This window comes from Podarcis vaucheri (assembly GCF_965113315.1).
Source record: "Podarcis vaucheri genome assembly, chromosome: 17".
NCBI classification, from domain to species: Eukaryota; Metazoa; Chordata; class Lepidosauria; order Squamata; family Lacertidae; genus Podarcis; species Podarcis vaucheri.
The window spans coordinates 15,301,854-15,316,515 of NC_138755.1; the positions used below are offsets into that span (position 1 = coordinate 15,301,854).

Below are 14,662 nucleotides of genomic sequence, written 5' to 3' on the forward strand. Positions count from 1 at the left end.
ATGAGAAATTAGTAAAGGAGTGCTCAGATTCTTAAATGATGACTAGAGTGCAGTGATTCAAAATCAGAAAAAAATCCTCCCTGTTGACTGCATACCCGGTGGCAGTCCCAGGTTTTCCATCAGATAAAATGTTAAGCAGCACTTTTATGTGTTATTAGTCATTTTGGTTTAATGTAGCAGGAAATTTAACTCTCTCTTTTTTATATAATGTACAGGGAAATGTCTTTTGACGCATCAGATGTTTGACCTTGTAACTAAACTGATGAAAACATTTCTCTCTCTTTTTAAGCACAACCAAGGAATGTGTTCCACATGAAGCATAAAGCGATCGGATTCTGAAAGGACACGACAAAGCAACATTTACTTGAACAGTGACAGAAGAATGACAGAACAATCTGTCTGACTTTAAATTCTTGGACCGCAGGAAAGAGCTCAGAATGGCTCCGTGCAAAAACATTGTTGTTAACTTTCTGGAGGAATTGTGTCTGCCAGAACCACTGCTTGGCTGTAAGAAACACCCAAACGTTAGGAAAAAGCTGAGACTGATACGAATAACAGGACTTTTCCTGGGTATCGTGGCCGTTAGCACGCTGTATCTTTCAATTAGTGCCTTTTTCCAGTCGCAACCTTATAGCACAGAGACAGCCAGCAATCTAGATAGCCATAAGTCAAAGCACATGCATCAAAGAACTCTATTGGACTTTAACGAACAGAATCAAACCGGCGCTCCAGATTCACCTATTTCTATGAAATATGAAGCTGGGCAGGATAACCATACGGAGGAGCACTCCAAGGGAGAGTACCCGGAAGATCTTTTTTCTCTTGAAGAAAGACGGAGGGGTGCTGTAATACTTCATATTTGTGGAATGGTTTACATGTTCATAGCCTTAGCCATTGTCTGCGATGAGTTCTTTGTTCCTTCATTGACAGTCATTACAGAAAAACTGGCGATTTCTGATGATGTGGCCGGGGCAACATTCATGGCTGCTGGAGGCTCAGCACCAGAACTCTTCACTTCTCTAATAGGAGTTTTTATATCCCACAGCAATGTCGGCATTGGAACAATAGTTGGCTCTGCCGTGTTCAATATCCTCTTTGTGATTGGGATGTGTGCTTTATTTTCCAAGGAGATCCTGCACCTCACCTGGTGGCCCCTCTTTCGGGATGTGTCTTTTTACATCATGGACCTGATATTGCTGATCATCTTCTTTTTGGATAACTTCATCATGTGGTGGGAAAGTTTAACGCTGCTGTTTGCTTATTTCGTCTACGTGACGTTCATGAAGTTCAACGTGCAAGTGGAAGAACTGGTGAAAAGCCTGCTAAGCAAGAACAAAGTGGAAAAAGTATCGCCCGAAGTTGAAGCAAAGGTTAGTATCGTATGGAGAAACTAGTATCACTCACTTTTAAAACCGTTCTGCGTTGTCCGTAACTTAGCTTGTGGTTTGCCACTGTGTCTGTATCAAGGCTGGTTCACATTTCCTGGCAGCCTCTGTTTCCCTCCCCATCACCCACTGTTTTGATATTATTAGCCGACTTTTCTTTCTGCATGTGGGACTGTTAGAATGTCCAACAGTCATGTATTAAATGGGATTCATAATTCCTGAGCTGCAAATAAAAACCTCAAACCAGAAAGCAAAGCAAAAAATTCAAAGTATCAGCAGTAAATAGGCTTCCACAATAAGCATTCAGCTACTACTCAGGTCTAAAGCATATGGGAAGAATAACGTGTCTCAAGGCAAGCAGAATGCTAGACAGTGAATTCCATCGTCCGTGTGCTACTGCTGAAACGGTTCTGCTTTGTGGGCTGCTTCACACTATACAGTGAAGGGTTTCAGACAAAGACCAAAGGGCCTGGTGGCTTTAGATGGAAGGAGGTGGCATTTATACATCTAGGTCCCAAACCAAAACCTTGTGCCTGTACTGTTGTGCTGTACTGTTGTGCTCGTGGATGATGCCAAATGCATGACCTATGGATGATGACCTTCACGTCAGGACTGTGAATATGACTTCAGCAATTTGCACAGTTCTGACCGCTGCATTTTGAACTGTTGGGAGGGTCACAGGTTGCAGCAACAGCTTATGTATATAGAGTTTGGAGGAACTGTTTCATTTCTGTACGTAGCACGATGTCATCAAACCTGCACACTCGAGAGCTTGCTCAAGGGCTGCTACAAATGCAAAATAGTTCACAGTTTCAGCTGCAAATGCATTTCTGCAAGCACATAATACTGTGAGTTAAAGAGCTGATATACTCAATAATATATTTGCTCTTCTTTTACATACTGTGGCTAAATTCAAACATCACACCAAACATGCTTTGCACAGGTTGTGATTTAAGACCTAAAGGCTCCTTGGGTCATGCCAGCTCTGTTTTGCCAGTTTATTCCCATCTCCCTATAGACCTACCTGTGGGTGTGGTGCTGCAGCTATAAATAGGCTTTGCCAGTTCAGGTATCATGTCAAAGCAGCAGAAAGAAGAATTCACAACCATTCAAAAGTAAAAATACCAAAACAGATTAAAATTGGCCAACTGCCATCTGCAAATGGCCAAAGCAGAACCAGATATCTTCATTTAAAAGTGAGGTGTAAACTGTACTCTTCAGTGTAGTCTTTTCGGCAGCGGTTGAAAACATGTCCGCTACAGTCATCTGCCTCTGTAGTAAAATGTTGCGATGTGAAGTTCTGCATGTCTTGTTTTCCATTGGGATACTTTAAAGATACAGTTTGCATTACTTCAGAGTAAACACTCTGCATGAGGAGAAATGTAACTAAGCAGTCTTTGCCATATGAATTAAATGTTTATACGTGTCTGCATTCTCCCAGCCTTAAAAAAAAGCTTTCCAAGATATATCTACCATAGGATTTTACATGAGAAAGTTTGAAATGTCATATCTGATTAATATACAGTTGTTTGCATGAACATTCTAGGTGTGTAATAACATTCTGGATCTTCCTAACAGTTTTCAAACTCTTTTGGGGAATGCAGAGTTCATCGATGAGATGATCAGTTATGCTCAATACAAGCTTTCACAAATGGTGGATTGAAACCGCAATCGCGCCATTTTATTCCAGAAAAACTACAATTTCCTGTGATCTGAATCATTAACATGGATTAGAATTCCCAATCTGTATATTAAAAAGGGACGGGCGTAGATGCAACAGAGTCCACTGGTAGAGGGACTGGGCATGGGCCATAGGAATGTGGGCTCCTTTATTCTTGTCTGTCTCCTTTCTGGTGCAAATTCTACACACACACCCTTCATATCCTTAACCATGGTTAATGCTAAACAGAGTTTACCCTTTACCACAATTGGAAGCAGGGTTGGCTGTGGTTAAGGCTTACATTGGCAGCGTCCTTAGCCATGGTTAAGGATGGCTGGGGAAGGATGAAAGGAATTCATAATGGACTGATGGGAGTGGAGACAGGGACTGCCCATGCCCACCCCCTATTCCTTACCCATAAATGATGAGTCATGTTACATCTTCCCTGGCTCAGAGTGGGCCAGTTTATACAGTCTCACTATAATTCTGTGCGAAACGATCATGAGTCGGATATTGATGTTGGCATCTGTCCTTCTTGAGGGACCATGGAGTGTGCCTCTGGGGGTGAGGTCAAACCACAGTACTGAATTGACCTCCCTGGGCATTGAACATGGAGGTCCTGGGCTGCCCAGACGACAAGACACCGCCCCCTCCTCGGCCATGCTGTGGGTCCACAGGAAAGTGAGCAATACATTTGGCACCAGCTTGGCTGCAGGAGATGCCGGGAGGAGGTGTACAAGTCGCCATCCGACCATCTTAGGGACTCCACTCTGGATATGTGTAGGGTTTACTCCTTCTCCCAAAGATGTCCTCAAGGCAGCAGACGTTTAGGGTCAGAGTTTTCTGAGTTTTCCTTCTCCTGGATGGACTACCTTCCCAGGCTAACGAGCCGCCAATAACTAAAGTGGCGCACAATGCATCATGCTGCTACAATAGCATACTGATCCATTATTTTATGTTGACTACCATCTGCAGGCCCAAACCTGCCTAACAGTATTGAGTGCATTGATTGGCAACGTATTTTTGTCTTGGAGATGTCTGGGAAGCTTTTAGATTAGTGCTTAGACCAGCTTCTACCAATCTGGTGCCCTCCAGCTCATCCGATGTCCAAATCATCTGCAGGATATCAGGTTGGCGAAACTGGCACAAACATATCCCCCCCCCCCCGTTTAGCAGCCTTAATTACTGTTGTTTCTGAGCTATGTGCAATGCCTCGTGTGTCCGCCGTGGCATTTCCTAACATGGCAGGATATTACGGCTCTGTTCCATGTAGGTTTTGTTTTACTTTGACATCATGGTCCTTTGCACATATCATAAGCATAGTTCCCTCCTTTCTTAAACATCTAGCTAGATTTGCACTCAAACCCAGGAGGGAGGGAGCATATCTCTTTCAAAGAATTACAGTGTAAAGATTAGAGGTTTCACAAAATGGCCAATCGTTGGTGTAGCATGACACTTGTTTGTTACTTTTAGAAATGCATCTCAATGAGGGGCAGCAGGGTTTACAAATGGTTTGGCGAGGAGATGAGTGCGCCGTGACACATCATTTTACAACATTATCCAATCCAGGACGCTTGCACAACCACATTCCATGCAGCAGTTAAAAAAGCAGTTGAGGTATTATCTAGGGATGGTGGCTGTAACATTTTGTCAAATGCTGGAAAAATAGATTGAGTGATAGAAGTGAAACCTTGAGAGGGTATTGGAGAGTAAGGTAAAGGGACCCCTGACCATTAGGTCCAGTCGTGACCGACTCTGGGGTTGCGGCACTCATCTTGCTTTATTGGCCGAGGGAGCCAGCGTACAGCATCCGGGTCATGTGGCCAGCATGACTAAGCCGCTTCTGGCAAACCAGAGCCGTGCATGGAAGCGTCGTTTACCTTCCCACCGAAGTGGTACCTATTTATCTACTTGCACTTTGACGTGCTTTTGAACTGCTAGGTTGGCAGGAGCAGGGACTGAGCAACGGGAGCTCATCCCGTTGCGGGGATTTGAACTGCCGACCTTCTGATCAGCAAGTCCGTGGTACCTATTTATCTACTTGCACTTTGACGTGCTTTTGAACTGCTAGGTTGACAGGAGCAGGGACTGAGCAACGGGAGCTCATCCCGTCGCGGGGATTCGAACTGCCGACCTTCTGATCAGCAAGTCCTAGGCTCGGTGGTTTAACCCACAGTGCCGTGGAGAGTAGCACTTGGTAAATGCACATTTTTATGTGCTAAATGTGCAGTAAGATTTTTAATAGATGAGGTTATGCTCACACTGACTGTGGTCTGACTGATGGCTGAGGGTATATCTGTTTATTAAAATATTCATGTGCATTACACATCTAGATGGATTTTCTTTGTTGGAACTGCTGGACAGTGCACTTGATTTTTTTGTGGCTCACTGTGGGCCAGATCACCCAATTAAGTCTATGGAGAAATTTACGGATGGATAGTTTTGCTTCAGGCTGATATCTGTTCTAGTCAGGTGGGTCCTGAAACAAAAAGCTGAGTGTGCTTGTTCATGGTTTCTCTTTTCCACTGTGTTTTCTGTCCAGCTGGTTTTCTACCCCTGTCCCTTGACATCGGTCATCACTCTTGGCTACTAAACATGCTCAGCTCAGTGGGCTGCTACTTTGCTTTACTTCTGCAAACTTGGGATTCCTCCAAGCCTGCAGATACTTCTTCCCTGTGCACAGACGGTGCCTTTTTTTTTTTTAGTTACACAAGGATCAACACTCAGCAAATTGAATTTGCTATTAGTGCACAGAAATGTTGCAGAGTGCAATGCTCCTCAGGATTCCAGACACTTCATTCTATTTGCACTTCCATTCCCCCATGTATTTTGCTTTCCCTCTCTGTTAGTCAGCATCCTGAGCATGCCAACTGGGCATAAGCCCTTAGTGGGCTTTTGGGTGGCATGGATTCCATGTTCCCTTTAGAGTGTTTTCCTCTGTGGATTTTTAAAAAAAACTTTTGCAAATATTGGGGCTCCCACAAGGTTGCCGGTTCATCCGTCTTTTGTTCGGTTAGGAACATTTTGGCTACTTATGGACCAACACTCAGAGAACTGAGAACACTGTTGGAATATAAAGGAAAGGGCATTTTGCTTCCTCCTTGTAGTATAGAATGTGGATATTCTGCATGCAACTCAGAAGTTCAATGAGTTCAGTGGGATTTATTTATATATAGTGTTACAGTATTTTTGTTACATCTAAACAAATGTTTTGAAAGTTTCAGAGTAGTTTATAGGATGGTTTCCTAAAGCACTCAACAAGATTGTTCTGGCATCTGTAGCAAGCATTAATGACTAATCCCGACGGCACATGGACTCTAGCTCCTGAAGCAACAGAGGTTAGAAGCATTGCAGAGGCGGTGTTCTTGGTTTTCATTGGGACAAGCTATCTCCTGTTGTTGCGCCTGTTATTGGCTGCAGAATTTGTCCTTGTTCTGTGCAAGGAAATAAATGACAAGCAGTATTGCTATATTCTAATGGAGAGTCAAATGCAATTCGTTTTCAGTGCAAAGTATTTTATTTCTTTCTTTCTTTCTACAGAATGTATAACAATCAAAGCATTCATCGTAGAATCAAAATAAATTTATACGGCAATGGTTGTTCTAGGTATTAATAAGATGCAAGACTAATTTGGCGGTTCCTGCTGTTTTTCTGTACCTCTCCTTTCAAATATGCAAAACGAGCTTTAGCTTTCTTAAGCTGGAAAGTGGTTAGTCAAGGAAACTGTTGTCTGTGGTATTTATCTCTAAGACTTTGTGTTGTAATCTGACAGCAGGTCAAGAGAGTTCTGAGAGACCTAAATAAAGAACCAAGAGCTAAAGAGTTATCCTAGCAACAAATCCCCAATCCCAAACAGTGAAATGTACACAGTCCCAGTTAAATGAAAAACATTTGAATTTGGACATTTCTACGGTGCTAGAGGACAGTATGTCATTTCAGTCTGTTGCAATAAACTACTGATGAAAGAGCCACCTTTGAAAAAGAAACTCTAGCATAAAAACAGAAAAGCTATTAGTGCATCACACAGTATTATGGATAGATCCATTTTTGTTTACATTTTTCCATTTGTGGGGGAAATTCCTGCCTGTTATTTTAAAATGCAATCCTAGATATGTCTACTGTACTCAGAAATAAGTCCTATTGACTGCAGACAGACTTATTTCCTGGTAATTGTGCATATGATTGCAGCCTAACTCAGGTTTGACTCACTACCTCAATAATCTGCTGCATTCTATATATAAAACATATTTTATGTCTTTTGAAGCACTTTATTATTTCTGTGGACTCAGCTGGGTTTTTGCAACGTACTTTTTTCTCGCTCAAGCTCAACTCTTGTAAAAGGTGCCTTCCTCTTCTTTAGAAAACCTTAAAGAAGAGGAGGGAAACCGTATTTGCATATGGTGAACTGACCAGAGAAAAACAAAATTGGAAATTGATTGGTAAAATTCCAAGGGGTAGGCAAATAAAAGTAGCTTTAATATTGGAAGTCAAACATACCTTTCCAGGTGGCAATTGGTAGCTCTGCAATTAAGTTGCTGCCTAAAGGATTCTCATCTCTTCACCCGGTATTGTGTGCTTGACAACAAAAGAAGCCAAATGTGAGTGGCAGAACAACAATGTGTGCAAATTGGCACCATCTTTATGGCCAATATTTTCTTGTTGTAGTTATTTACAGAAGTCATTTCATAGAATCATAAAGTTGGAAGGGACCACGAGCAATGCAGGGATGTTTGCAGCCGTTTGCCTTGGCAAGAACACAATTTCAGTATAATAAAGTCCCTTGTTTTCTCACCATGCCTTTGGGGTGGGGAAGTATTCAGATAGATTACTTTGGGTAACATGTTTTCAGTGGCAACGAGAATTGAGAAATACTGTATACACGTCATGGGAAAATGGTGACACTAATTACAATCTTAGTGAGAAACACTTAACAAGTGAATTATAAAGACATCTTTAATCAACACATCATTTACTATTACAGCTGTTACCATTTGAGATGGAGAAGAGGCGTTGCTGTTTGATGAACAATGGTTGAGGTTAAAAATCTTAGTAAGTCATAAGACACCTGAATTTTCATGTTAGACGTATACAAGCTACTACAAAAGAGAGCCTGCGTAAGTGGTTAGAGCAGGCATCCCCAAACTCAGCCCTCCAGGTGTTTTGGGACCACAACTCCCATCATCCCTGACCACTGGTCCTGTTAACTAGGGATGATGGGAGTTGTAGTCCCAAAACATCTGGCGGGCTGAGTTTGGGGGTGCCTGGGTTAGAGTGTTGGGTTAGGACCTGAGAAACCAGATTGCCGCTCACCCATGAAACTCACTGGGGGACCCTGAACCAGTAACTCACTCACAGCCTAAGCTACATCACAGGGTCGTTGTGAGGATAAAATGGGGAGGAGAACTATTTACACAACCTTGAACTCCTTAGCTTAGAGGAAAGGTGGGATATAAATTATACAAACCAGAGATTTCTTGTATATTTTTTGTATATATAGTTTTTGACATGGCACTCTTTCTATGGATAGAAAACCAGGAATTTTAATAGTCCAGATAAATGATCTCGCTTCTTAAATTTTGCAAAACTTTTAAGTGAAACATTGTAGTAGTTCCAAATACAGTACATTATTAGAATGCTATTGTAGGCTGGGCTGGATGAATCCCAAGCCAGAATTAAGATTGCCAGAAGAAATATCAACAACCACAGATATGCAGATAACACAAGCTTGATGGCAGAAAGTGAGGAAGAATTAAAGAACCTTTTAATGAGGGTGAAAGAGGAGAGTGCAAAATATGGTCTGAAGCTCAACATCAAAAAAACGAAGATCATGGCCACTGGTCCCATCACCTCCTGGCAAATAGAAGGGGGAGAAATGGAGGCAGTGAGAGATTTTACTTTCTTGGGCTCCATGATCACTGCAAATGGTGACAGCAGCCACGAAATTAAAAGACACCTGCTTCTTGGGAGAAAAGCAATGACAAACCTATACAGCATCTTAAAAAGCAGAGACATCACCTTGCCGACAAAGGTCCGTATATTTCAAGCTATGGTTTTCCCAGTAGTGATGTATGGAAGTGAGAGCTGATTGCCGAAGAATTGATGCTTTTGAATTATGGTGCTGGAGGAGACTCTTGAGAGTCCCATGGACTGCAAGAAGACCAAACCTATCCATTCTGAAGGGAATCAGCCCTGAGTGCTCACTGGAAGGACAGATCATGAAGCGGAGGCCTCAATACTTTGGCCACCTCATGAGAAGAGAAGACTCCCTGGAAAAGACCCTGATGTTGGGAAAGATGGGAGGGCACAAGGAGAAGGGGACAGAGGACGAGATGGTTGGACAGTGTTCTCGAAGCTACAAACATGAGTTTGACCAAACTGTGGGAGGCAGTGGAAGACAGGAGTGCCTGGAGTGCTCTGGTCCATGGGGTCATGAAGAGATGGAGACGACTAAACTACTAAACAACAACAATTGTATTGAAGCATTATTTTCTCCAGACCCGTACCCAGCTGTCTTCGACTTGCCAAAATATGCATCACTTTATAAGTTGGCAACACTTGGCTCACGCTGACTAGCAATCTTTCCCAGGAATACTCAGAAGAAAAATTATGTATGGAGAGGGTTTATGATGGTGACTGTACCGTAACATTGTCTCCACAAGAAGGAGATAGTATGTATACATAGAGAGAAGCACGAGAGATAAATTGAGAGAGGTTCAAACGCTGTATGTTTTCTTTTAATTTTTGTTTTTAAAAAGTTTATTTACCTGTCTTTAAAGTTCAGTGTTACGCTATCCTAAACCCATTCTAAAAACAAAAGTTTGTTTCTATAGGAGCTCGTGAATGTTTGAGAACTATGTCAGTTACAGGATGAATACTATTTAAAGTAAATTCTTTGCATCTTGGTTGTATAGAATTATATGTAAACGACATTCTGAACGTATTGGGGTGCGTAATTCTCCTTCAGTTATGGTTGTCTTTATCAAATAGGACTGAGCAATTGTCAGAAAGCCTTGGACATTTATACAAGAGGCTATATGGATAAGCAGAATGATACATGTATAAATATATATACATGTACATCTTTCATATGCTTTTCAATTAGAGCTGCAACATTTAATTGGTTAGGTTAATGGATTTACAGCACAATCGTTTGCACTTTTGCTCAGAAGTGAACACCACTGAATTCAATGGGATTTACTCCCGGGTACAGGTGTATAGGATTGCAGCCTTACAAACCTGTTAATCAACAGAAAAGTTGCATCTGCTTACTGTTTTTAATACAAGTCTCTTACTTGGAAAACTGCTGTTGGTCGTACATAGGAGAGAAATACATCTTCTAAAATGCTGCCTACTTCATGAGTGCCTCACCTAAAAACCAAGGATGATTTTTTTGCTTCAGAAATACTCATAAGCACATTAAAGTGATCAGTGCAGCCTGCGTTCCTTTACCTGCTTATCTGATTTATTTTCGATTAGGCCTATATAAAAGGGTACTGTTGGATTGCAATATTATGCATGCATACGGCTGCACTGTAAACTTCATAGCATTAATTGATTGCCTGATCAATCCTATCCTTGTTAACTCAGAACTAAGATGTTTTAAGACTTTTATTCAGGACTAGATGGTGTAATAATAATAATAATAATAATAATAATAATAATAATAATAATTTATTATTTATACCCCGCCCATCTGGCTGGGCTTCCCCAGCCACTCTGGGCGGCTTCCAAAAAAATATTAAAATACTATGATACATCAAACATTAAAAGCTTCCCTAAACAGGGCTGCCTTCAGATGTCTTCTAAAAGTCTGGTAGTTGTTGTTCTCTTTGACATCTGGTGGGAGGGCATTCTACAGGGAAGGCGCCACTACCGAGAAGGCCCTCTGCCTGGTTCCCTGTAACTTGGCTTCTCACAGTGAGGGAACCGCCAGAAGGCCCTCGGTCCACCAGAAGGCCCTTGGTTTATTTATTTATTACCCACCCTTCACTGTAAGGTCCTAGGGCAGGTTACAAGCACACAGACAACTCGAAGTAGGAATTCAGTTGTGGGTAAAAGTTATGAACACGGTAACTTTGGCTATATTACTTCATAGAGGTCCATAATATGTAGGTGGGACTGTCTGTCCATGCTGTTTGAGCCATGCTAGGGTGTGGACAGGTCTGTATACCAGGCTCTAAACCTTCCCATTCCCAGCAGCAAACTTTCCTTTTCTCTCCCCTCCCTTAACAATTGAGCATGTCAATAGCTTCCTTGTAAGTAGGCTAGAATTTACCCAAGTTATTGTGACATCAGCTGCAGCTATAGCTAATATCCTTGTGCCATTTGTACTCAACAGTAATAACGCATTTTACAATTTCTTTGAGAGTGAGAGTGGTAAGCCTTTTTGTCCTAAGTATTTATTTTCAACACATTTTCCTATCGTTTAAAGGGAAAAAAATTATATTCAGGTTTCCAGGCTGTACAATATTATCTGTTGGCAGCCACAATAGAAATAAAAAAAAGTTAAAATACAATTCAGTGCAGTTAATTATAAATGATTGCGCATATGTATAATTTCAGTTCAAAATGTTTTCTAAGTTAGTGATATTAAAAATTATAAAATACAACCCAGGCGTGCTACAAAGAGAGGAAGTATTTTTCTATAGCATAAATACCTATAAAGTCAATTCCCTTCTCTGAGATTTATAATTCTTTCTTGACATATTGCATTGTTGTTGCTGTTGTTAAATGTATTTACATCCTGCCTTTCTCCCAAACTGGGATTCAAGGCAGCTGTAAATACTTTCCTACCATTACAGTTAATTTTATTATACTTGGTTATCCCAGATTCTTGAACAAATCCACCTACATTTTCAAACATCTTTCCATTTTTCTGCATATAAAAATTTGTCCATTTTAAGGACTGTAACCCTTGAGTCCAATAAGTTGACTGTATTGATTATTTCACATAATTTAGCAAAGCATAATAATAAAAAGGAGGGTCTAATGCAGTAGTGGGAAAGCTGTTGCCCTTCATATATGGCTGGACTCCAAATCCCATCAACCCCTGCCTGCGTGGCCAGGGATTATGGGAGGTTTAGTTCTGCAACATCTGGAGGGCTGCAGGCTCCCCTTGCCTGTTCCAAGGGTACTTTGCACCTGACTATTTCATTTCAATTTTATTCTTAGAAATGACCACATTTGCTATCTTTCCCCATTTGCCAGCCTACATTAACATGGATTCACAATGTGAGAGTCTGAGGTGGTACAGTCCTAGCTTTTGATAAAGAGGCAATGCAAGGCTGAAATAGTTCTCTCGTAGAAGTTAAAGAACCTCTGTGCCAAGGGCAGTGAAAACGAGCTTTCTTGTTGGCTTGTAAATTCTGCAATCTTCATATGGGAACTCCATCCCCGTGTAATGTTTTTAGAGGCATCGTCCGAAGACTAGTTAGTAGAGTGTGTTTAGGCATGAAACATCCCAGGTCAATATTTCCATGCAGTCATTGCGCATGCTGTGTGACATTTGATGAATCACTTTCAGGCAGATATACTTTTCAGAGTTATTGGGAATTAAATTAGATGAGAACATTGAGAACTTAGACCACAATCCTGTACTTACTTAGCTTGCTTAAAGCCCATTGAATTAAGATTTCTAAGCTGCACTTAAATTATCTGTAGGCTTGCAATTGTCTAATACTGAAAATTACAGCTGAAATTATCAACAATAATTGTTTTAAAGATGATGTTTGAGTAAATGGATGCACCCTACCATTGATCTAATGTAATTTGCAAGGGCTACTTATTGTACTTAGCATAGTCTGTCTGTCTGTCTCTCTCTAATCTTCAGTATTTTAATTCCAATTCAATTAATTGACTGAATGAATCGATTTATTTCAGTCACTGACCAGAGTGCCCAATTCAATTATTTCAGTGCCATTGCTTATGTAGACAACAGATCAATAGTTACATAGAAGAATGAGGTATCCACAGACTCAGGATAACTTTGCAGGAGTGAAGAAGAAGGAAGAAGGAAGAAGGAAGAAGGAAGAAGGAAGAAGAAAGAAGAAAGAAGAAAGAAGAAAGAAGAAAGAAGAAAGAAGAAAGAAGAAAGAAGAAAGAAGAAAGAAGAAAGAAGAAAGAAGAAAGAAGAAGAAAGAAGAAAGAAGAAAGAAGAAAGAAGAAAGAAGAAGGAAGAAGGAAGAAGGAAGAAGGAAGAAGGAAGAAGGAAGAAGGAAGAAGGAAGAAGGAAGAAGAAAGACTTCAAGCACTGTAATGAAGACTCAGTGGTGGCCATGAAATATTGACTTATTTAGAGGAAAATAAACTACCAAACTGAGATTGGACAACGACGTAAGGAGTGATAGGCAAAAGAGGACTAACTGTTGTGGGATGGAATGGAATGGAATGGAATGGTTGGAGCCTTGAACAGAAGCCCTCCATACCACAGCAACATCTTGTTGTAGGGCTATCATTTGAATAAACAAGTAAGTTCAAATTGAGCTTTTACTGTGTGCCAAATACTGGAGACAATAACCATTCCTTGAGGTGGTGCATTTTTTGTTTTGGGAAAGAAGTGCCCGTTCTAAAAGTGCTGCCAAAAATTGCTTTTCCAGCAACACATTGGAGAGGAAATATTTTGTTGCTAATTTAACAGCTGATTTCTCCTGTATGCAAATATGCCCAGGTTTGAAAGATCAGCCACTCTGCTGCACGGTGTTGTAGTACATGGCTTGGTGGCACATTTGTTGCTGCAAATGTTTAGAATTAAAGTAAAGGTCTTGAAGGACTGTTGGTTACAGAAGGACTGTGTTTTTGTAGGAAAATTTCCCATGGCGTTGGCACATAGAAATCTGCTGAGTGAGAAAATGGGATTCTGCTGTGCAAATCTGCTTCAGCGAGAAACCAAAAAGCTGCTACAGGGATCAAAATCCCTCTACCCTACACTGTGTTCTGAATAGCCATGAACTTCAGCTGAAAGTGCATCACCTTCAGGTGTGCTTGCAGTTTCCTTGATAGTTTCCTTGCAATTCCCCAAGCATTGGTTATGGGGGGGGGGAGGTTTCATCCTTTTAGTACTTTGTATGCTGTCACCTGGGAGAAAAGCAATGACAAACCTAGACAGCACCTTAAAAAGCAGAGTCATCACCATGCGGACAAAGGTCCATATAGTTAAACTATGGTTTTCCCGGTAGTAATGTATGGAAGTGAGAGCTGGACAATAAAGAAGGCTGATCGCCGAAGAATTGATGCTTTTGAATTATGGTGCTGGAGGAAACTCTTGAGAGTCCCATGGACTGCAAGAAGATCAAACCTATCCATTCTGGGGGAAATCAGCCCTGAGGGCTCCCTGGAAGGACAGATCATGAAGCAGAGGCTCCAAGACTTTGGCCACCTCATGAGAAGAGAAGACTCCCTGGAAAAGACCCTGATGTTGGGAAAGATGGAGGGCCCAAGGAGAAGGGGACGACAGAGGACGAGATGGCTGGACAGTGTTCTGGAAGCTACCAGCATGAGTTTGACCAAACTGCGAGACGCAGTGAAAGACAGGAGGGCCTGGTGTGATCTGGTCCATGGGTCACAAAGAGTTGGACACGATTAAATGACTAAACAACAACAACAACATTCTGTCACCACC

The 14,662-nt window shown here is 41.4% G+C and overlaps 1 protein-coding gene across 4 annotated transcripts in view; it reads left to right on the plus strand.

Annotated features, from left to right (window-relative positions):
* The window catches only part of SLC24A2 (solute carrier family 24 member 2), an 80,807-nt gene that overhangs the window by 2,419 nt on the left and 63,726 nt on the right, over positions 1-14,662 (plus strand). For all 4 annotated transcript variants that reach the window (XM_082204869.1, XM_082204872.1, XM_082204871.1 and 1 more), the window contains exon 2: positions 290-1,370. In XM_082204869.1, coding sequence (XP_082060995.1) covers positions 438-1,370 — 933 coding nt within the window. In that variant the 5' untranslated portion in view covers positions 290-437. The remainder of the gene's footprint in view (positions 1-289; positions 1,371-14,662) is intronic.